The following is a 25,112-nucleotide window of genomic DNA, read 5'->3' as shown; positions in this document are numbered from 1 at the left end:
ATAAAATGACAAGTTGACATACTTCAGGGACCATTTTTGAAATATTGTTCTTGACATGTTTTATTTGTGTAATGGATGAACGAATTAGGGCAAAATTAAGCTCTCCCCTCTTCCACTGAATCGAGGCTACACGCAGAGAGAAAATTAGAAGAGAAAGAGAGAGATGGGATGGATCGGGGAGCAAATCGATTCGGTGAAATCTATGCAGTTCAGACAACTCTTTACTCAAGCCATTAGCCTTGGTTCATGAATTTTCTCTCTATCGTCAATTTTGTTTCTCGTTAGAAGTTGGATAGTTTAACTTTACTTGTTGACCCCATCCATTTTATGTGATTCAAAACAAATTCGACATCAATCTGTAGATCTTTACTTGTTTTTGAAGTTAGGGCATGGTTCATCATCACTGAATTGTGAAATGCCTTGTAAATGTTTGGATTTTTGTGCATTTAGTTATTGTAGTTTGATTTTGTCGCGTGATGAATCGTCTTGTTTCTCTTTAGTGCTTATCTTGGAATTAATTTCGAAGTTTAACCATGCTTTGTATTCATCACTATGCAACCCTTCTCTTGTGGTAGAGTGCGTAGAATGCATAGATTTTTATTTAATGATCATCTAGCGCTCTCTGTTGCATCCATGAATAAATGTTCAAAGAACTTGACCAATGTGTAGGCTTTATATTTTTTAGTTCTTGGATCAGGGTGATATTCTGAATCTTGTTTCTTTTCACTCTCTTTTCCAGGTATGATTGTTACATCAGCATTAATAATATGGAAAGGGCTGATGTGCATAACTGGTAGTGAATCACCTGTTGTCGTTGTGCTTTCTGGAAGTATGGAACCTGGCTTCAAAAGAGTAAGTGAGCAGATATCCATCTAGCTTATTGTCTACTTGAGGGGATGGTATATTTGAAGTTTCAGCTTTTGGTAACCGAAGTTGTCCAATGGTTCATCTTCAATATCTTCATGTCATTGGATATTATCAGTACTTGTTTCCTCATAGCATTTCTCATTGAGCCTAGATAATACTTGTCACATGTCATATGCTGCAAGTTTCCACCTTCACCCCTGTTGAGAAGTATAACTTGTTTGCATGTAAATTTGATTTTTCTCCTAACCCTTTTGAATGTCTTGCAGGGTGATATTCTGTTTTTGCATATGAGTAAGGAACCAATTCGGGCTGGAGAAATCGTGGTGTTCAATGTTGATGTATGCTGCTTAATTATGCTTTTCCTTTCTTATTAGATGCTTTTGGTAGATATCTGTTTCAATCACTGATTCAGTAGTGTCTTGATAATTTAAGAACTTCCATGCACATATAGCATACAATTTTTTAATCTGATTAAACTAGGGAGATCCTGTACCTAAATCAATTATATTCATCTATAATTTACTAGGTAGTATCACTAAATTGTGATAAACTTTTTATTGTTAGTACTTGACAAAATTAACTTCCCTAATGTGTGTTTCTGACCTTGTTATTTCTATGTAGGGACGCGAAATTCCAATAGTTCATCGAGTGATTAAGGTATGTGTTTCTAGAAGGCATTTGTCTTCTCTTCAGATTTTTCCATATCTATTGTATCCGATAATTGTAAGCAATAGCCGATGATTTTGGAGACGAAGGGATTGGCATACATTTTATAAAATCACACCTTTCTCCAACTACGATGTATCAACTTACTTATCAATAGGATGGTCAAAGCAAGATTTCTTCTATATCTTGCTCTAGCAAGTGACAGGTCCACATAGTTAGTACAGGACATCTCTTTTTGGGCCTTCCTATCTGTGGTACTGTTGTCGATATTGATTTCATTATGCTTGTGGTTATATGTTTGCAGATCATCATATTGGTTCTCATGATTTATTTCCAAATCTAGCATATATTGTTTTCTTTAGAACTTTTTGTTTCAAACATGATGTATATTTCTGTATAGTGATACACTGATACTGTATTTAGCAGTAATATATTTATTGCAATTGCTTAGTCCTGGAGATGTTTCTTGTTCTCTATATTTATATGCCTGAAATGAGCTTGCTGAAAATATAGAATAAATTCTATTAACCTTGTAGAGTTATGCTAGTTAAGTGTCTGAATTGTCCTTGACCAAATTAACATACCGTGCTGCTGTTTCTTCTCCAGTACGGTAGTACCATTCATACTAATTCGCTGAATGCTAAGGGGGAGTTTGGTTCGTTTTAAGGAATAACGGAAATAGGAACGAAAACTGTTGAGGAATGGGAATGGGTATTTTGACTATTTTCATTGCATTATTTTATATTGTTGTACATTCCCTGCATTGTTATTGTTTGGGAATGAAAAAACCATGGTTACCACTACTTACTCCATTGACAAGAGGAACTCTGGTGACGGCCCCACACAACGAAGCTACTCCAGTGACCAAAAGAAAAAACCCTGGAAAGAACCCACAACTCTTTATCAACAAACCAACCACCCTCTACGGTTTTCCACCTGCTCTTTACACGATTCTGAAGATCGAACATCAAATCGATGAAAATTAAACATCAAATATCGAACAGATCTGTACACGATTCTGGGGATGTGTGGTTCAATTTCAAACATATCTGTACATGATTCCAGGGATGTGATCGAATAAAATCTTTGAATTCTCCAGGAAAACTCAATGATGTATTAGAGACAGCGATCGAGATTAGAGTAATAAAGTAGATTAGGTTATGGCAACGGCGGAGGAAAAGAACAGAGAGAGAATGTTTTTTCTTTGGATGTACAATGTAACAGAGACAGAGAGAGCGGTGTTGATAGAGCGGGTAGATAGAGAGAGGCGGTAATAATCTCTTCAACTTTTCCTTTCCCTAAAAAATTTGGAGTAATGGTTTATCTCCCCATGTAAGTGAATGATTGATTACATAATACAATACCAGCACTATTAATGACTCCATTTACATTTCTTATCTAAACCAAACACCATAGTTGATTTCCATTCCCATTTCCCACCCCCTAATTACCCCAACCAAATATCTCTGAAAAAGTTTACCGTTGTTTTACTCCTTCGTATGTTCTCATTGACTCTTCCATAATCTTACTGTTTAGATTTGTTTTTGAGCAACTTATTCAATTATCAGGGATCACATTGGTTTTTGACTTGGTCGTTTGGCACTGCAATGCTATTTCTCAAATTGTGAATTACTTTTTAAAAAATCATAACTTCATTAGATTTTTTCCCTGTTACAAAAGCTGTATTGATCATTTGAACTATGGGACTAATTGGTTATTTCCACTGATATTCCCCATTATAATATCTAATGATGGATATTTTCTGTAGGTTCATGAGCGTGAAGATACTGGAGAAGTTGATGTCCTTACAAAAGGTACATTGCATTCCATTCATCAATTAGATTTAACCAGCTATGACTTGGCAATAAGTTATCAGAAGTTCTACTGTCGCAAATTGAGCTTCTCGAAAGTCAAAATGACTAGTTGATCATTGTTAATGTACAGCTTGTTTCTCATATATTTGAAAGAACAAATCTCGAGTCATTAAGTTGGCAAAAACATCGCAGAAACAAATCACAAAACAACAAGCTTGGTTGTCATTGAGTTGTTAGACCGATAATTAAATTTCCTATGTGGTTCAATTATAATGACACTCCACCTTTTGTTCCATTTATCAAGCCACAAGATGCGGCTCTAATTTAATATAAGGGAAGACCGAGTGCCTTTTTTGACTTGAAGTTTGTTGTAGAAATTTCTCAACTGTTTCTGGTTTGAGGTTGAAAGAACAATATGAACATTTCTGAAAGAGGAATATTTGAAAGGCGATAATGCTGGTAGGTACTGGTGTTATCTTTGTGATGGTTCATAACTACAGAGTGCAGAGTGTCATTGGACAACCTGAAGTCCCACAAAGATCATGGCTTTAAAAAAAGGGGTTTGAGTAGACTGAAATCATTTCAGAAACAAAATGTAGTAATTTGGCCCGAGTTTTTTAATCTTCAATTACTTGATTATTCGATGGCCATTGTGTTCTTTCAGGAGACAACAATTTTGGAGATGATAGGCTCCTGTATGCTCAAGGCCAGATGTGGTTGCAACGGCATCATATCATGGGGAGAGCTGTTGGGTAAATTAAGATTCAAATTGTTTGTTTATCCAACACCAATTACATTGACCTTATTTGTTCTTAAATGGAATACCTGCATCTGGTACTTTTTGCAGGTTTTTGCCTTATGTTGGTTGGGTGACGATTATAATGACAGAACAGCCTCTCATCAAGGTTAGATTTTTGTACCAGTTTTGTTTATTATCTCGGTTTATAACCGAATAGCACTGGTGCATAATTTACGAGCATTCCGGAACTAACCCTAGTGCCAATTATGGGGAAGATATTGTAAACTTAGGTTCCAACTGTAGCCCTTCACCAGACTGTCCCTGGGAAACTGCAACATCATTTGTCAAATACCAAAAATGCACTTCAATATCTCCATCCCAAAATAAATATTCACAATGAAAAGACAGTCTTAGGAATCATTATACCACTTTCGTTCCAAAATTAATGTCCACGATGAAAAAAGCACTCAGTTTTAGTAACGTGTAATTATTACACTTTTTAATTAACAAACGGACTGTATCAAGAAAACAGAACAATTTTACCCTTGATTACAGAGAGAAATTTTCACCATCTTATAATTAAGGGTAGAATGGAAAAGTAGACATTTATTTTGTAAGTGGACACGTATTTTAGGACAAACTAAAATAGTAATGTTGACACTTATTTTGGGATGGAGTATTTTGTACTTGACTAAATGACATTTTCACCCTTAATGATAAGGGAGTAAAGAATTTCTCTTCTCACAAGGATATAATTGGAAAGTTGACACTTACTTTTGGAAGTGGACACTTAATGACGATAATCAGCAAATAGGTAGTTTTAACACGTGAACTTCTCCAAAAAGGAAATATCGTGTTTTTCATGTAACATGAAGGATATAATCAGCGTCTATATTCTTTAGATTTTGATGTTTCTATTTGTTAATTCTGTTGTTTTTTTCTTGTTGTATGCAGTATATTTTAATAGGTGCTCTGGGACTGCTAGTAATAACTTCAAAAGAGTAGCAAGCATCAATCCCTTCATAGAAAGGTTATTCAATCATTGTAGACATCTCTATTTTTGTGTTTTTCATGGTGATGGACAGTTATAGCTTCAATACAAGACCTATTTTGTGCTGTGTATGTGTATGTTTATGTTTTCCCCTTTGCGATATGATCAAAATTACATAAAATGTGAGGGCAGCTAAGCAGCTAAATTTAGAAATGCTCGGGGCCAGGCCTTCCAAGCACGTTTTAAGTGAGCAACAAAAAAGGCCTGGCTTTGAGGTTATGTCTACGTTGGTTCAAATCCAGCTCGGCCCAACAAAGGCCGACTTTCGTCCCTGCTCAACGGATGGGTCTTGCAGTCAAGCTCCCTTCTGCCTTTGCACCCTCGGGCCGAGAAAAGGGTCCAATAAGGCCTTTTTAGACTTGGGCTTTTTACCCGGGTTATTTCAGGCTGGGTTTCTGGGATGGGCCTAGGTTCGGGCTTGCTGCCAATATTTTGGCCTGATTGGGCTTTGAGGCCTGATCTGGACCGGGCTTCGAGCTGATTGGGCCTAGGCTTTTTTGGGTTACCCACTACCTAATGGTTTGTATGAAAGAGAAGTTCAAATGACATCCGGCTAAGAGCATCTACGAGAATTTGAATAGCTCAAAAATATCTGTTATATCTATGCTTAACAAAACAAGCTCGTTTCTAATTTGAACTAAAGATATATATCAAAATCCTATCTTTGGTACATACTGCATGCATATTAATATATGCTCATTTTTTAAAAGATAGAAACACGAGCCGAGTTCTTTAAACTCGGATTTAGTTTGTTATATGTATCAACTTTGTATTTATATTCAAACTCGATAAAAAATTAACCTTTTACAATCCTAACGAAGCCATATAGCCAATATATTAATTAAAATAAAACATCGATTTTGTATTCGTGTTATTCGTTTTCTAACGAGTAAATGTCATTTCTAATCACCATACTTATAATAAATATCATAAATAAGGGTGGTGGTTGATCGGTTTGAGCTTGGGATCTAAAGGTGAAAAATGTTTAGAGGTCATAGGTTTAAATCCAAGGAGAAATACAAATCTCCTTATGGCCACGGAGGTCCATATGCGGTGACTTCGGGTTACCCACAAAGCAAATAGTCGTATTAAGATTAATCGGCTTACATAATGAATTGGATATTCAGGTTAAAAAAAAAATCATAAATTAACGAGAACCAGTTAAAATAATTGTAATACAAATGGAGTATGTTATTTGTTTTAAAAAATAAAAAATATGCTTTATTATTCTATACTTCCTATAAATTTATTAAATTCTTTGTTTTATTATTATAATTATTATTTTGCAGAAAATAAATAAACAATATATACATATATATATATATATATATATGAATTATTATGCAACTCTTTACATTTGTATAAATAATACAACTCAATCGTAACCATCCATTTAATTTATTAAATATGTAATTTCATACAAAATTTGATTGTTTTTTAATATAAAATATTAATCATAATTAATAAATTTTAATCATCTTCTATAAATATTTAAATTATAATAAATGAATTCTCATTCTTTTCAGAAATATGTTAGATGGTTGAGATGTATTAATGAATTTGAAATATACCACTTCTATCTCTATCTCTATCTCTATCTCTTATATGTATGTATATATATAATAAAAGAGGAATTATTTGCAAATGCAAGTGTAGATTTAAAGTTTGAATGGTGGTTTTATGATTTATAATGGAGCCGTTGAATTAATGCAATGTTCAACAGAATGGGGTGTTTAATTTTTTATTATGCAAAAAGATCAGAGGGAAGGAGATTTCTCTTTCCTCATGGTGCCTGAATCCGTAGAAGAAGGGGGTTGGTTATTTGCAAAAGTCTGCATTTCTCATGGATGTCACGGATTCCGCCACCACCACTCTTCCACCGCCACCGCCATCCTCTGAATCCGCCCCTCTTCTCTCTGATTCCACTCTCCAACAAGCTTCTCCTCAGGTACTCATATTTCATTCCCATTATGTTGAAATCTCCATCATTCGGAAATTTTATAATCCTGTTTCGTTTTCTATATTCTAGGTGTCTCCTTTTAGGTTTTCATGTGATCGATGATGAATTTGAAAGATATGTATAAAACTTTGTTATCTTCTACGTGTTTATATTTATTAATCATCAATTGAATCATATCTTTGATGATACATGAAGAATCTTATCTGTAGCTGTAATGATAACTATTTAGAAAAAAAAAGTTGTATTGTAAGTTTGTTCTTCATTTAGTTGCTTGCCCTAATTTACTTTTGTTCTTCATCGGTGTTCTCTAATAACCACTTGTATACATGTTTGTTTTTTGTTCAATTCGTGTTGGATTATATATAGAGCTTCTATGGTTAATCATGGGTTATCATGTATGTTCGTTTAGCTATGTTCTGAACATTGCCACAGTTACCAATCATGTATTTGATTTGATTCCTATTTGATGTGGAATTCGTGTGAATGGTCATCAATAAGGCCGACTCTATTAACATAACATGACTTGACAAACTATGAATCATGCTACTAAATCCTTTACAATCACTTGGGCCATGTTTGACAACCATAAAGAGCATCTACGATGGAGGTTTTCTTTATAAGAACCCACTTTTTGTACTTCTGTTTTTTTCCACCATACCAAATTAAGAACCTATATAGAACTTTACAATGGTAGTTCTTATAAGAACCCATTTTGTGGGTTCCATGTATTTTTTCCACGTCAATAATAGTTATAGTCTATAAAGTATAAAAAGACTAACAAAAAAGTCTCTTCACACCACTTCCAAGGTAAGAACCAAGGTTCTTGTACAATAACTGAAAGGATGTGAGGTTCTTATAAGAATTCTCTAGTCTCTCCAATGGTGGTTCTTCTAAGAACCCACACTTTTTGCTTATGAGAACCTTGCATTGGATATGCTCCAAGCTAGCTTATTGATATAGTCCCCTTTGGTTTACCATAACAGTTAGCTTTTCGAAACGCTACTTTAAGTACGTCACAATAAGCTCTAGGAGGTTTTTTTCCACTTTTTTCCAATTATGCCCCTTATATTTTTTTAATTTTGTTTTAACATGTCATTTTTGGTCATTTTACATTGTTTTCTAGTTTTTATCAAACATGACCAGCTTATCAGCCAGTTTGCCAAACATCGTCTTAAAAGTCACACATTCACATTTCAATATGCAATCTCCAGTTTTATCAAAAAAACCACCTGACTTGATTGTTGCTACTGGCAATTTCCACCTTTTGTAGGAAGATCATTGTGTAGCATCCATAACTGAAGATCATGAGGTAACCTGTTGGGGCTGTGGATTGTGCCTTATTCTTTCACCATATACACCCATTTTCAAGTGTGGTTGGTGTGGGGCCATAACTAATCATAATGCACGTAAAATTGATAATACGTACTTTTGGTGGAGACGTTTGCGAGACAGGTGCTTTGTCTGTGTTCTCCTACTCTTCATGCTGTTCATTATAGGTAAGAGTCTATACCCTTAACTTGTATCCCTCGGAACTCGATCTAATTTCCTCCTCTCTGCATGCATATCTTTGGATGGTACATTTCCTCTTATTTGTGGAACCTCGGAAGACGTTACTTTGTGATCCCCCATTCATCAACTACTTGCAAAGCATACAATCTTTTGTCGTGTATGGTGATGTATGATGCTGAAACAAAGAAGTCTGCTGCATTCCAGTGATGAATATGAACTACAATTGAAATTTGCAGAAGATAATTTGTGTGTTGATAGACTTACATTTTCTTGAAGCTTGATCTTGGGGAAGACATAGATTAAATTATAAAAAGAGGTTTCACTAATTTTTTTTGTTGAGGGGAGGTTGAACTATGTTATATTGGATTGAATGGCTATAAGTTCACCCTTGTCAAGGATTAGACACAAACTTTGGTTGCTTCCCACCTAATCAATAAAGGATTCGTTTATACCTCTGTAAGCAAGTGGATGAGAAAGATGTTCTTGATATCAAGCTTGCAATTAGGGATTTATGAGTAATGTTTAATTATTATTCATTCTACAGGGAGAATGTTACATACCGTTAAACTAGTGATGCTAATGGGTATACTAATGAGTTATCAATATATGAATTTTACTTAAGCCTATAATAATAAAGATGAAGGCATAGGAACATAAACTGCATAATCAGAAATTGGTTTAACATGATAACTTAAAGAGTTTAATAGAGCTAACCTAGAGCACTTGATATACGCAACAAAGTTCATTGACGTGGAAGCGGTCATCGTTGCATGTAGATTGAAGCTTTCTTAAGCTCTATACGGTTTGCTTCAGAATGGGGCTGAATCAAATACAATATCGTGTAGGCAATAGGGACTTGATCTCCTTTATTTATAGGCCATGGAAACCTAGAGACTCGTCACTAAGAGTCCTCGTTTATCTTTAGATTGATTTTCAGATAATAGAATATATATACACTTACCTTACTGTTAATCAGGTAATTAACTTGATGAATTATCCTACTCATATTAGGATATATATATATATATATATATATATATATATCCTAAGATGTGACTGTAGCTGATTTAGGATTCTCTTGATAAATATACATGTTTAATCAATTGTCCTTTAATATTTATTACAGATAATGATGAAGTCCAATTTATTTCCAACATAATGGTGCATCCAACACTCCACAAGTTGGAGCATAGATGTTTATCAAACCCAACTTGTTGCAGATAAACTGTATCTTTCATAGAGGCTTCATGATGATTCCTGCCAATTGATGCTCAGTCTTAATATGAATGTGAACAATCAATGGAGGACTAACCTTATTCCTTACCATCTACTTCAATGTGTTTAATTATCTCACTCAACACTTTGATCCTTGGCTATATGGATCACATTGTTTATAAAAACATAGGCTCATCAATTTAAATACTTAGTATGGCTCATGGCTCCCTGTTTGACATATCAGCTAACTATAACTTTATCTTTTATGGCCATGATAATTCATGGATCTGATTTGATATATCCAACTGATCATGCAGGTGGCGGTATCTGGGCTATTTATCCTATTGTCTTTTCCTTCAGTTATTTTTGTGGCATATTTCATATGACTCTATCGATTATCTTATCGGTAACCACAATTGCTACTTACTTCCTTGCGGCATTCCGATCTCCTGGGATACCTCCACTCATACCCTGGGGTAGTTACCCAGCGGTGGGAAAAGGTGGTCTCGACGGTTATACCTTTTGTAACTACTGTTCAAAGCCAAAGTCACCTAATAGTCATCATTGTCGTTCGTGTGGAATGTGCGTATTGGACATGGATCATCATTGCCCCTTTGTAAGCCTTCTTCATCTTCACTTTTGTTATACTGCTGTGAACTATGTGTTGAATGGTGGTTAAAATGTTTTCACCATTAGCTACTTAGCTGACCAATATCGGTGACAAGAAGGGTGGATGGAAATATATATAGGAGGGGAATACATTGTTTTATATGTATACATATAGATGCATATATATATATATATATATATGTGTGTGTGTGTGTGTGTGTTTTGCAAGCCGGGGGTCTTCATGGAAACAACCTCTTTATCCTTTGGGGTAGAGACAAAGTATGCATACATCTTACTCCCTAGACGCTACCTTTGCGTGAGATTTACAGTCTCCATTCGGTTTGGTTTGTATAGATGCATATATATAATAAATATATACATGTGTGGATATGTATATGCCGGAGGCTAATCATGTGAGAACCACCAAAAGGTTACCGACCCGTGAGAACCAATCTCAGTGTATTTCAAATCTAATGTTAGGATTTAAGGTGTTGTTTCATGTATATTTGTTTCGTAATGTATTTGTATCACAATGTGAAACTTTTTTATGTTTACATTTCGTTTCATAATGTGAAACAACAACGCTGCATTGATATAGAGTGTGAAACAACAAATAGTTCTCCCGGTTCTCAACCGCTTTGAGGTTCTCGTTTGATTATGCCGTTGTATATGCTATAAACACATTGCTTTCGTACCAATGTTCCTAATCAGTTAGTTAGATACTAAACATCGTTTTCATATCCTGTATATGTAGATTGGGAATTGCGTCGGTGCTGCAAATCATCGAGTCTTCATCATCTTCCTCATCTCAGCAGTGATAAGTAACCTTTATGTTTCGCTCATATCTTCGTTCACAGCATTTCATATCTGGCCACCCATAAGACAGGTTCCTATCGCAGTTCTCAGCAGTCCCTCCGACTACATGTTGGTTTACAGTTTCCTCAAGGAAACCGCACTCTCGTTTTCTACATCCGTAGAGTCTTTATCCCTCCGAGGTTTCATTCTAATTTACCTTTTTCTCGCAAGTGTTTCAGTCGAAATTGGATTAGGCGTGCTTTTGTGGCAGCAACTATCATATGTATACCAAGGAAAGACGTATCTAAGTCACTTGAGTTCTCGTGGCACCAACCGAGCTTCCAAAAAAGACTGCCAAAATATCGTTCGATTCTTCGGGTGCCCTTATTCGGCAACTAGATGTCTGCTCGGTTTTTGGAATTCCCGAAAGACTCACAAGAAGTGAAGCGTACCGTTTTTTAGACGCCTCAGATGTATTCCTGCCTTAGCTTAAGTAACATATACGAGAAGGGTGTCATGAGGTCCCTTGTTTTATGTTGTAAAAGTAAGAAACTTTGTGACTGATCAAAGAGATTCTTTAGAACAGATCTCTGTTCAAAAAGATTTGTTTGATTATTTACTAGAGTAAGATAGGGTTTGACAATGGGTTTGTAGATATTGAGAGAACGTTTTGGGAACTTCAAAAAAATTAAAAACTGAGAAACATTTTGGTAACCGTTTATCTGGACGGTATGTACATGTGCATACAAGTAATTGAAGTTATTTTCTGGTTTTTATGCACTCGTGCATGTTATACTATGTGCGTACCGGACAAATTGTTTACAAATTACTTGCATGCATATGTGCATATCATCTAGATGAACACAGTGGTCCTTGGTTTTTCACTTTTTTACGGTTTTTCCTTAAACCTAACAAATTGCTTGTATGCACATGGGTATATACATACATACATATATATATAAATATATACATACATACATATATAAATATATACATACATATATATATACATATATATATATATATATACATACATACATATATAAATATACATATATATATATATATATATATATATATATACATACATAGGGTTGGGTTCACGTGAGACCAGCCTGTTTTCGTGAGACCCGTGAGACCACATTTTTACACGTAAACTCACAGCAAAAACACTGTGAAGGTTTTAAAAAGTCACCTTCACAGCATTTTTGCTGTGAAGTTTCAAGTGTAAAATGCTGGTCTCACGGGTCTCACGAAAACAGGCTGGTCTCACATGATCCCAAGTCTACATACATATATATATATATATATATATATGGGCATAATTATTTGATAACTTTAAAATTTGTGAGATATGTGAAAACTTTTACCTTAAAGTTTTGTTTTATATGATTTTGTTTCTATCTAAATATAGTCTTTAATATATTGATTAATATATATTTGTTTTACAATGCATTTGTTTCATATGTATTTAGTTCAATATGAAACTTTTTTACGTATATATATTAATATATTGATTAATATATAGTCTTTTTTTTTCCTTGTATTTTGCTGATTTTCGACTTAAAAATTAAGATAAAATATTTGTATTTTTTTTTTATTAAATCTGTTGTCTCATCTCAATCTGCCTATTGTTACATTTTTACGTTTAGTTTTTGGTCAAAATGTGAAAAAAAAAAAGCCAAAATATCAAGAATGACGCTACATTTTCTAGTTTAGGATATTTCAAACAAATTATGAACCTACCATTAAAAAGAAGTGATTATAAGAATACTTTTGAGTATTAGAATTTACCATTGAATGTTTTTTTTTTCATTGTAAACTTATAATTAATGAGAATTACATATTCTTCTATTTACTGTTGTTCTATTTTATTTCCTATAATGCATCTTTTTTTTATTTCAAATTCTACTTGATCTCCATTCCTAGTATCATTAGATATATTACAATTGGAACACCACTTTTTTAAGTGTTTTAGGTCATAAAAAAGCATGATAAATATCGCAAAATCCTAATAATACAGAGGAAATTAAATGACTTCGGATACAAAGTACGGAGAAGTGTATATAACTTCAGTTCTCATTAAAAATTGAGATAATTTTTTACTTTATTATTGTATTGTGAGACTTTACAACTACTTGTAATTCTCAGGTTTCTATGCTTGGAAAAAAGAACCCAGAATTCATCCGGTACTAAGTCAATTGATCAATTCAAGGGAATCTGCCAATTCTGCTTCCCAATTCTCATCACGTAGCTAGCTTAACGCCTTATCTCGATAAAATATCCTTAAAGTATCCTATCTAAACCCATTCGCTCCCCATGCTTTCGCATCCCAGCGTCGGTAGTCTTTGCTGTTTCATCCCTTGTAGTAAATCCATCTCGAATCTCTCTTTATAGATGAAGACGTTGAGTAAGGGGGGCGGAGCTTGAAGAGCGAAGCGAGCTGCGCTAGCCTATTACGTTTTTCAACAGCAAGCTACGGTCTAACGCTTGCCTCCGGTGGCTAACCTAGGTTGGGGCGAAAACTCCAAAACTAGGGTTCCAAAAATGGGCTTTGCTCCCCTTTACAATATAATATGAAGAAACTCCTTTCAATCTCCCACTCTCGGTTTGGTATTCGAGAAGGAGCACTACCTAACTGAAATCTCTCACTACGAATCTTCAATATAGAAGTAGTTTTATAATGATTCTTTCACTCACATCCCCTCATAAGAGGAGGGATCATATTCGAAGTAGCGAGTTCAAGTAGATATTGGTGCTTGCCCGGGATTGGTGTTAAGTAAGCTCTTCAGCATAGACTTTAACGAGTTCTTCTATCGTTAAACGGCAAGGGGAGAACATGTAACGGCTTGCCTAGATCTCGTATTTCCCACRTAGTCCGTCGGTCAAACCAATGAGAACAAGGTCGAAAGCGCAACTTCTCATTCGAAGCATGAAAGTGATATTGCCTAATATTTATGACACTATGGTAATGAAGGGTTGAGATATATGGATGAGAATAATTGCAGATCAACAGTTAAATGAACCCAATGTCTATTTCCCATGGATGGATGCTACATAAGAACCACATTATGTGAAAGGTCCACATCAAATCAACACCTAAAACCAAACAACAAACAACGACCGAAAATTCCGACATCAATATCAAAACAAACGAAAGAAAACGAACCTCAAAACCTAAACTAATCCATTGGCTAATCAACTTCCGCACATGGTGTCTCCAATTGCGCTTTCTCCGCTTCCTGAACCTCTTTCTCCGTCTTCCTACCTTTCTTACACTTGTAGTACACGCTCATAAACGTACCCACGGCTCCATACTTGTTCCTACACTGCTCGTATAACCCAGCATCAAACATCCTCCAGAACTTCTTTTCATCCAGTTCCGAAACAGCATATTGTGGCTGGAACCCATGGTTCTCRATCAACCAGGTCTCCAACCGACGAACCGCGTCACACCCATCAAACACCTCACCCCTGAACACAGGTCCTGGTGTATAATAGACTCCAACATCTGTGTACATCTGTGCATATGAGGTGTCACCCTGTCTGCGTTCGTGCTCRAACCCTGGCTCTGGATAGATCATCGTCTTACATGGCAGCTTGTACATTCTGTGTGGGCAAAGCCAAAGGGGATATACCTGYATGTATAGTTTAAAGTATTCATCAAATAACTGTTTTTTCATAGAATAACGCTCGTTTTATAACCAAACACATCCATTATGTCCCACTCGGAACTAGAATAGTCATCAAATGACTGTTTTTTCTTAGAAACAATGTTCGTTTTATAACCAAAGACATTCGGTATATCCCACAGAAGTATGGAGGATACCATTTATTTTATAAATTCAGTAGCAGAAAGTTTATTTAGAAACCGTAAATATTTTGAAATCAAATATTCATGGATTATTCGTCATTCATATTTCATTGTTCACAATATTCATCATGAATATCATTCATATTTCATTATTCACAATATTCATCATGAATAGTTGGTTCTCAGAATATTTACGGTTCAGTAAATATGTATGCATCTGTGAAAGTGTTCACACGTACCTCCATCTCGCGATCGACCCACTCAAGGGCATCTGGAACCTTGTAAAGAGGGACAAGCATGTCTTGAATGACATGATTCTCGTGATAATAGTTTCGAATGGCTTCACCTTGTGTAGCCTTGAGGAGCGAAACCTTTGGTGGCATCAACCAGCCAAGAAGAAATCTGAACCACCATTGATCAGCAAACGGAAGGATAAGCTTCCCTTCCCAATAYAAACACCGAGTGTGCCTATGGTAATACTCTCTAGTYGGAATGTACTCCACAAACTCCCCTTTCTTCAGTGCCGTTTGAGCATGCTGGTAAAACCATGGCTTGAACCACCAACCAACACTATTGATCTTATTCCCTTTCTTCTTCGCCTCTTCTTTGGATGCGTATTTTCCCGTCATGCAAACACCCTCRTGAGGATTGTAGATCATCGTTTCCACAAAATCAGGAACCATTTCATTGTTCTCATCATCGAATCTGGGGGCAAAAGAGTCAATATACCCCTGKGCAAGATCTCTTACGTTGCCTCTAACGGGTTTGTAAGTCAATTTCATGTACTCTTTGACGGGTATAAGTTTGATTTCGGCAGACACTAGCAACCCAAGAGTCCCTTGAGACCAGGGGATGGCGTAGAAAAGATCAGAATACTCATTGTCTTTTGTGGCTCGAACCACTTTACCATCTGCAAGAACGATCTCATAGGCCACCAGATGCATATATATATATATATATAATACTCATTGTCTTTTGTGGCTCGAACCACTTTACCATCTGCAAGAACGATCTCATAGGCCACCACGGTATCAGAGAAAAGACCATACAAATGGGAGCTTCCCTCAATTCCATAGCCGTTTATGAGCCCACCAACGGTTAGATCATCAAGCTCAGCAACAACAGCAAGAGCAAGATTCAAAGGGACAGTGGCTCTAGTGATCTGTCCCATATTGACCAAAGGCTCACATTTTGCAACCATTCTCTCTTGGTCTATTTCAAGAATGTTACGGAARGCCGAAAGGTCCACTTCAAAATGTCTGACTCGTTTATAGTCAACATTTCTCATCCCAACTGCAATCCAGGGCTTTCGGGCTGTGCAAACAAGACCATCCTTTGATGGGTTCCTTTCTTTCAGRCGTTTCACAACTTTCTTGACGTTTTCTTCRTGTTCCTGCTGACGYTGTTTGTAGGACTTCCACTCAGATCTAACGTCCCCAAGATACGTGAGGAAGTAGAGAGTGAAAGAGATGGGAAGTACGACAAATATAACGATGATCCATCTAAACTGAACAAAATAGTCSACCCACACCTTCTTCCTCTTCGGGCGCACCAATGGGGCCTCAAGATCCGCCATTATTACGATCTATAAAATGGGGAACAATCAGATATTTCATTAAAAAACCAATCATAATCAAAGCATCACAAGCTCATCACACCATCATAAAGAATACAAGAACCCTTGCTAACCCATTGCTGCTTAATATTATGCATCCAAATGGCTTTAAATGATAATAAAAATGGAAAAAGATAGCAATTGATTTAAAAATATATTGAAATAATAAAATATTGTATGGCAATATTATTTATTTAAACCAATCGAGGAAGTATGCAAGCATCTTCATGGGATTCCCACTCATCCAACCAAAAAACAGTCAAGATTTAAAATCAAATACTTCCAAAAAAATGCAGAAACCCGGATATAGTACATATTGATGATATTAAGTACAGATTTATGGACCACAGTCATGAGGCAAAAATCAAATAGTAGWTCCAAAATCAATCTAGAAATCCCAATATATTAAATATATTAATGACATCAAAAACAAGATTTACAGACCACAGAAGTGAGGACCAGGTGAGTTGTTCATCTTACAAGCAATCAAAAGAATCTTTGTTTGATTATATCTCCCCAAATGCAGACAAGAAGATGACTCAGTAACTTAAGATCATCAAATAACCTTCAAATCGACTAAAATCATGGTTGAAAGTTGTCAATAAATCATCATCTAGCTTTTATAAGAGCTTATAATTCACATTCGAATTCGATATGGGAGAAGATTGTTACGAACCCCAGTTAAATTCGTTCCTAAACTTACACAAAAACCTAAAGAAATCCCAAAATCATTATTTCCAGAAGATGCACACATGGAGGCATGCTTAATACACTTAAACCCTAAAAGAATTTCACCATTTTCTTATGTTATTTCATGATACAATATGGCGGAATGGAGGTAATACAATATACTATAAGGGCATCAAAACAAACCACCATAGGAATCCATTAAATTCCCTACGAAGAAAAGCGCAAATCGAAATCAATGCATGCACGAATAGATCTACAAACCTAGTAAAACWGAAMACCCAAAATGTAAATGAATCAAAAAACCCTTAAGCTATAGCATATCGTAACAACTAACACCCATAAACAGAAATCTTCAAACCAGCACTCTGCTAAAAAAATATAAGATTCACAGCCAAAACCCCTAGGAAGTGTTAATTTCGGTCAAATGAAATATTTAAATGATGTCTGAAATTTTAAGATCTTGGTGCGTTTGAATRGAAAATTGATAAAGAAGCGAATAAGAAGATAAAGAGCAATGAGAAAGAGGTGATTACCCAAACGGAATCGGAATCGCAATTGCAATCGGAATCGGAGAGATCCGATGAGCAAAAGGGTCGRATCTTCTGGGGAGAAGAAAGCTTCTCACTGCTAAGTAGCAAGTGAAGTAAGAGCGTCTAGGGAGAAGACGATGGATTATCCTTTATAGCAAAAAAGGTAGTCACGTTTTCATGTCATTAATTTAAAAAATATTATTATTTAATGAAAGAAATAGCAACTTTCGATTAATTTTCTATTAAAAAAAAGAAAAAATCTAAAAAATTCAATGGATTTTAGCATTTGAATTGATTAAGTTTTTGGATAATTTTTTGGAACAAATAAGTATTTGAACATTTTAAACTTGTTAAACAACTCTTTGAAATATTTTTAAACCTATTATATATACATCCTTATGACCTATATAACTAATTAACGTAGTAAAATAATGAGAAAAAAAAACAATGAACATTCATATTTTGAGCGATAAATTCCATAAACATTTTTTGAACCAAAAAATTACTTACATTATATAAATATAACAAAAATATCAAAAAAGTACTTACATTTAAAAGTAAAATGGACAACCTACGTGAACGATAAGATGACAAAGAAACATGATATAATGGGTAAATTTAATTTAAAAAGTTAGTCAATGCTATAACGGGTAAATTTTTTAAAGTACGATGCCCTAATAAAAAATATTTTGAAAGTACATTGTTGTAATAAAAAAAATAAAAATACAACACTATAATAAAAAAATTTATAAAAATAAGTTACTATTTCTCGCATTTTGCCCTATAATAATAATAATGTAAAAACGCTTGTTTAGTTTGAATTATATGAATTTTTGATCATTCCTTTTAGAATTTTTTTTCGTTTTAGAATTTTTTGGATTTTCTTGTAAGCTGTCAAAATATGTTACCAAAGCAAACCATCTATCATATGTATCAACAGTATTAATTAAAGTGATTTCAAATTAATCTTTACAAATTAAGGGTGAGCAGCGGAATCGGGTAACCGTTTGCGGAATCGGAACCACCGGTTCCGGAACCGTAACCGATATGAGTGGTTCATGTTCCGGTTCCTAAAATACGGAACCGATTGAGAACGGTTTCGGTTCCGGTTCCGGTTCTCAGTTTTTCGGAACCGTTACCCGCCGGGTACCCGAAACCGGCGATTGTTTTTCAATAAAAAAATAATTGATTTTTTTCAATACCAAATTTATATTAAGTTATATCTTCAAATGACGCAGTCATCTTCATTCTTCATCTACTTTCTAGTTCTACTAAACTACAGTTCGTAGTATGTAATCGTTAAGTTTTGAACATTTACAATTATAGTATATAATCGTTAAACTTTGAATATTTTCTATTAGTCTATTATGGTTTGTAATCGTTAGAACAATATTTGTAATCATTATTCCGTATAATTTGTATTCTTGTTTATTTGATTTAGTGTTTTGGCAATATTTTATTTTTATTTCTAAATAACAAAATTTTAATATTTTAGGAAGCGGGTACCCGGTTCCAAAAATTCAAGAACCGCTCTAACCGGTTCCGGTTCCGGTTCCAATATCTCAAGAACCGCCGGTTCCAGTTCCGGTTCCGGTTCCTGTCAAAAAGGGCGGATACCCGCCTATGCTCGCCCCTAATACAAATTATAATCGATTGACAGTATCATATCATATATGAAAATCACTAACATATACCGACTTATTTAATTATTTATTAGTTTTTGTATTTGATATATAAAATATCATAGCTTTTAACTTTTTTGGCACATTTGAATATTTGCAAGTTTTATTACTTACAATTAAAAAAAACACTTAAACATAACATGTAAATTTAAACAAAAGTGATATAAAACCGGTACCAAATACCAATAGAAAAAATATTAATTGATACCATTCTTTTACATTTAATTTTACACAACTTAAATTTTAATAAAGCTTGTAGTGAATATTTTAATTAAATATACTATTCACATTTAAAATAAGTTAAATACATATAATTTATATAATTAGAATGGTATTCGCGCAATGCAGCGAGATACATCTTGATTTTAATTTTTATTTTATTCTTTGTCTCTATTGATGTTATAATACGATTTTATGTGTTTTTAAGAAAACAATAACGATTTTATTTTTGAATAAAATATAAATTTAAAAAGAAATATATCAATGTTAATATCAAATCAACTATTTTAAAACTNTTTATATAATTATAATCTATATTAAAAATTAAAAACATAAAAAATATAATAACAAAATATTATAAAAGTTGAAGGGTAAAAACTGAAAATATCAAAAGGTTAAAACTGAAAAATAATATATAGGAGGGGGTATAGAAAATGTAGGGGGAAGAGTGTAGGAGGGGGTGGGGTTAGAAAACCCCTTTAAAAATATATATTATTATTTAAGACAGTGTTCGGTACGTAGCAGAACAAAACAAAACGAGACAAGACAGGACTAATTGTGTGTCTTCTGTTTGTACTATCCTTAAATGTTGTTCAATGTTTATTTTATATCATATAATAATTATAAATGACAACAAATCAACCAAAAATATATTTAAATTATTTAATCTATGATATTAATATTTTTTTTTACATTCCAATACCACATGTAAATAACATTTATCATACCATAAATTCTAAATACACACATAATTTAAAAAGTTAAAACACAACAATTGTAAATAACATTTGTCACGTCATCGTCAAAAGTTTAACATTTCAAGAATGGAGGCTGGAATCGAGAATGGAGGTTGTGGAAGAGAAGAAAGATGATGCAATTACATTATGTTTGTATTTTGATATCAAATAATAAGGGCAATATTTTAATCTCAAATTTGGTCTCATATTGTTCTACATTTTTTGGTGGAACAAAAAAACTCAAAAATAGTCTCACCAAATCTCACTTTTGTCTCATCTCATTTTTGTCTCATGACACACCAAACATGAGACTATTTATTTTTATCTTGTCACGTCTCACTCAGTCTGCATACCAAACGCACTGTTAAATGAAACAAAATGAAATAAATAGCAACTTTCAAATTATTTTCTATTAAGAGATTGTATTTCGAAAAATTTACCTATTCTATGAGGTTTTCATGCCACCTTATTGTATAGTAAGTTGTGTTATAGGTGATGTGACATTTCTTATTACAATATTGTATTTTCAAAATTATTTTATTATAACTTATATACAATATTGTAGTTTTTAATTTTATTATTTTATTATTTAAACACTTTACATATTATTTAATAAATATATTAAATGAATTAGAAAATTTTCAAATTATTCATAAATATATTAATATCAATAAAACTAGTAAATCATAATTTATCTCGTTAACGTTTTAAAAAATATGTGTTTTTGAAAAAGAAAATAAGAATCAAAACTTTTTTACCAAAAAATATATTTTATCTTTTAAAGAATATAATATATTTGTTTAAAAAAAGTTAGTAGATTACAACTGGTTAACCTAATAGCAAAATATACTATTATTTAATTTATATAATTTCCTTCTAAATGAACTGGTTTGGACATACATAAAACTATAAGAACAAGAAAATGAGATATATTTAACAAAATCATCAGCCAACGTTATTATTATAACACGATTACAACTAGTGGTACCAAATATATAGAGAGAAAAACTATCAAGCAAGTAAAAACGGGTTTTCATTAAAATGTACTAGACCACTGGGAGGAACCGTCGAAAATGACTGAAGGAATTAAACACACAAGAGTTAAAAAAAATGAAATTTTACCTACCATATTTTAAAATTTTGACACACTAACCACAAAGGTGGTACTTAATTGGTTTGAGTTTGGCTTCAAAGATCAAAAGTACCAGAAAGTCTCAGATTCAAATCCAATGAGGAATAAAAATTCTCTTGTGGTCACAGAGATTCAAATGTGGTGACTCCGGACTATCTGCAAAGCAGGTGATCGCCCTGATATTAGTCGGCTCGCATAGCGAGTTGGATATCCATGTTAATAAAAAAAAATTGACATTTGAGTAGGGCTTTTCCCCACCTTTAACAATGTAAATCCGGATATTGCTTCCATATAGAAGCAATATAGACTTTTTTAGATAAAAAAAAGAACAGATCTGTTAAATATCATATTTAAATCAGTCATAATTTTCAAATTAAATCATTGGTGCTTTGGTTTTTAAATGTCCACGTTTTTCTTGCACCACGAGTAATGGGACCATGAAAACGAAAAAATGACTCGTGATAGGTTTTCGTGCATCTCCTACTTATTACATGTCTTTTTCATTGACAAAAAATATCCATTAATTCGTCTCAAAATTCAAACCATACAATGACTATGAATTAAAAATTTATTTTTATTATGTTTAAAAAAATTAATTAAAATAATTATTTTTATCGGTTGGTTTCACCTCTTCAGCCATTTTTTATAAGATTTACCAAAATAACATTAGGTCTGTAATTTTCTTTTTTGCATATCTAAGTAAAATATGTAAAAAGAAATTGCAGACAGAAGTGGAAAGTGGTGTACATTTTTTTGTCTTTTAGTTGGGTCTGACGGACGTGATTTTTGTGAACCTGTGGCTATTTTAGTAAACCTGAAGAGAAAATAGCTAATAAATACCCGTGCATCATCATGGTCCTCTTACGTATCTATGAAACTGATATTCAGATATAGCGATCAAACATCAACAAGGGTATAAACAAGTCGAGTTGAGTCGAATAAGAGGTTATTCGAGTTCGAAATGAAAAGATAATATCAGGGTTGAACTCGATCAACTTTTTCAAAGTCTGGCTCAAACTCAAACTCGGATATTTTTCAGTGTTTGAACTTGAGTTCAATGCTCGTTTATGAGTTTGAACTTGAGATCAATTAACTCATTTATTTGCTCGAGCTCGATGATTTTTATATTTTGATTTTATAAGTTGTAACATATAAATATGTTTACCTTGAAAAGTATATGTCTGAATGGCTCGACTCGACTCGATTCGTAAAGGTTAATCGAGCTTTCGAACGAGTCGAATCGAACATTAGTGTTATGAAGTTTGACTCGTTAAGTTAAGCAAACTTTTTTTTTGTTGCTAAGATTAACTTGAGCTCGAAAATTATTAAGTTCTAGCTTAAATAGCTCATTAAAATCTCGACTCGCTTATACAAAATGTACTGTCCGTTAATCCACATGAACATTGTATCGAGAATTTGAATAATCAATTCAAAATAATTAGCTGTAAAATATCAAAAAAGGCAACAACGTTTATCATCTTTTAATTTACTCGTTCAATTCAGACAAGTATTTTCAAATAATATTATACAAAATTAATTGGCTACGGTTATTTTCTTAAACAAAAATAGTTTCCATTATATATATATATATATATATATATCCTCGGATAACACATCACACATAGATATATCCATCCTTGTGTATATATGTAAGACAAGACTGTTTTTGTGAGATACGTAAGACAATTTTTTTACACTTGAAACTTCACAATAAACGCTGTGAAGGTAACCTTCACAGTATTTTAGCTGTGAAAGTTCGGCTTCTTTTTACCTTCACAACATTTTACTGTAAAGTTTTGGGTGTAAAAAAGTTGTCTCACGAGTCTCACGAAAACAGTTTTGTCTTACATGAACCAAACCCTATATATACATATATATATATATATATGTATATATATATATATACATATATATATATATATGTGTGTGTGTGAATGGATATGGATTAGAAAAGTGAGATCCAATCCAACCGAAGAGATTTGAATGGGCTGTCTATCACGTTCTAGTTTCAGTATTAACAAGACATGAATTTGGTTGGCTAACATAAAATATTCTCATCATTTCATTTTAATAAGTATAATTTATATGCATATATATATATATATATATTCATATAAAAATACTAATTAAATAAGAGAATACAAAACGGTTGAATTGCATGTGATTTTAAACTAAAATCACATGTGATTTTGGCCGGAGGCAATGTCGTCCGCACACCCTTGCTTTAACCGTTAGTCTTCGTGCAAGCCACGTCGAATCCCAGAAGCAATGCATGAAATCAAATATTAGTTCATGATTTCAAATACAGTACACATGAATTCAAATGCTTTGAATGCGAAAGAAATTCTTGTAAGATGGGAGATGTGGGATTTCTTGAACGAGGTCTACGTTAGTGACATATTTGACGCCATTAATGGCGTAGGTTCATCGAAGACGATGAGTACGAGGTCTATGTTAGTGACGTATTTGTCGTCGTTGATGTCGTAGGTTCATCGAAAACAATGTGTTCGAAGAAGACAATGAGTACAAGGTCTGCGTTAGTGACGTATTTGACGTCATTGATGTCATATATAGGTTCATTGAAGACAATGTGTTCGAAGAAGACAATGAGTACGAGGTCTATGTCGGTGACGTATTTTGACGCCGTTGATGTCGTAGGTTCATCGAAGACAATGTGGTGAGATTAGTTTGTAAAATTTCTTAGAACGGTTGGGTTTGTAATTGAAACGGGCCCTCTCTCTCTCTCTCTCTCTCTTTATATATATATATATATATATATATATATATATATAAAGAGAGAGAGATTTTCATATGAGAATGATAGGTATTTAATATTTTGTTTTGTTCTTTGTCCCTCTCGATATAATATGGTTTTACATGGTTTTGAGAAACAATAATGTTTTTTATTTTGAATAAAATATAAATTTGAAAATATTATAAAACTTTGAAAAAATATATCGATATTGGTGTCAAACTAACTACTTAAAAATTGTCATTTTTTGTATGATTTTTAATTCAATTCTTTCTGTAATTTAAATCATGTTTAATAATGAAGTAATTTATTTTTGATTTAATACTTCCATTAGAAGTCAATAATTATCATAATTATATTTTAGAGTTTCTATATTTAAAATGATATGTTTATCTTGTATTTGATTATGTTTATCTACAGTTATTTATATGAATTCAAAAATAGAGTTGTAATAAGTTATACTTATGTATAATTTACTTGTAATCTTCAATTTTAAAATATGCATTAATTAACAATACTTCATGCATAAAAAATGAGTTTTAAATGTTTTCGTGAAATGATTTATAATATACTAGATGGATACTCACACAATGCAGTGAGTTACATTCCGATTTTAATATTTGGTTATATTCTTTGTCCATGTTGATATAATATGGTTTTACATGGTTTTGATAAAATAATAATATTTTTATTTTTGAATAAAATATAAATATAAA

The 25,112-nt window shown here is 33.3% G+C and overlaps 3 protein-coding genes across 3 annotated transcripts; 2 read left to right on the top strand and 1 right to left on the bottom strand.

Moving 5' to 3' along the window:
- The first annotated feature begins 60 nt into the window (after positions 1-60).
- Positions 61-5,206, top strand: LOC112525803 (signal peptidase complex catalytic subunit SEC11A-like). Its single transcript, XM_025136078.1, has 8 exons — positions 61-242; positions 740-852; positions 1,134-1,205; positions 1,489-1,524; positions 3,302-3,347; positions 4,012-4,099; positions 4,195-4,252; positions 5,041-5,206. Exons 1-8 carry the CDS (start codon positions 164-166, stop codon positions 5,089-5,091), a joined length of 543 nt encoding a protein of 180 aa, XP_024991846.1. The 5' UTR covers positions 61-163; the 3' UTR covers positions 5,092-5,206.
- Positions 5,207-6,895: 1,689 nt separating this feature from the next.
- On the top strand, positions 6,896-11,866 carry LOC112525602 (protein S-acyltransferase 11). Its single transcript, XM_025135793.1, has 4 exons — positions 6,896-7,085; positions 8,368-8,593; positions 10,139-10,437; positions 11,185-11,866. Exons 1-4 carry the CDS (start codon positions 6,981-6,983, stop codon positions 11,668-11,670), a joined length of 1,116 nt encoding a protein of 371 aa, XP_024991561.1. The 5' UTR covers positions 6,896-6,980; the 3' UTR covers positions 11,671-11,866.
- A 2,365-nt stretch (positions 11,867-14,231) lies between these two features.
- Positions 14,232-17,974, bottom strand: LOC112525197 (delta(24)-sterol reductase-like). Its single transcript, XM_025135210.1, has 4 exons — positions 17,878-17,974; positions 16,049-16,624; positions 15,279-15,962; positions 14,232-14,863 (listed from the first exon to the last, which is right to left on the bottom strand). The coding sequence occupies exons 2-4, from the start codon at positions 16,613-16,615 to the stop codon at positions 14,420-14,422; spliced, it is 1,695 nt and encodes a 564-aa protein (XP_024990978.1). The 5' UTR covers positions 16,616-16,624; positions 17,878-17,974; the 3' UTR covers positions 14,232-14,419.
- Positions 17,975-25,112: the final 7,138 nt, after the last annotated feature.

The sequence above is a fragment of the Cynara cardunculus genome (assembly GCF_001531365.2).
Source record: "Cynara cardunculus var. scolymus isolate 2C chromosome LG 13, CcrdV1, whole genome shotgun sequence".
Lineage (NCBI taxonomy): Eukaryota > Viridiplantae > Streptophyta > Magnoliopsida > Asterales > Asteraceae > Cynara > Cynara cardunculus.
The sequence above is the reverse complement of the archived record's forward strand: the minus strand, read 5'-3'. Positions and strand labels throughout refer to the sequence as shown.

Excerpts from the sequence above, each read along its gene's own strand:
- LOC112525803 (XM_025136078.1), top strand. The coding sequence starts at position 164 with ATGGGATGGATCGGGGAGCAAATCGATTCGGTGAAATCTATGCAGTTC. Across the intron at positions 4,100-4,194 it reads ATCATGGGGAGAGCTGTTGG|GTTTTTGCCTTATGTTGGTT; the intron begins GTAAATTAAGAT and ends TACTTTTTGCAG. Across the intron at positions 4,253-5,040 it reads CAGAACAGCCTCTCATCAAG|TATATTTTAATAGGTGCTCT; the intron begins GTTAGATTTTTG and ends TGTTGTATGCAG.
- LOC112525602 (XM_025135793.1), top strand. The coding sequence starts at position 6,981 with ATGGATGTCACGGATTCCGCCACCACCACTCTTCCACCGCCACCGCCA. Across the intron at positions 7,086-8,367 it reads TCCAACAAGCTTCTCCTCAG|GAAGATCATTGTGTAGCATC; the intron begins GTACTCATATTT and ends CACCTTTTGTAG. Across the intron at positions 8,594-10,138 it reads CTTCATGCTGTTCATTATAG|GTGGCGGTATCTGGGCTATT; the intron begins GTAAGAGTCTAT and ends CTGATCATGCAG.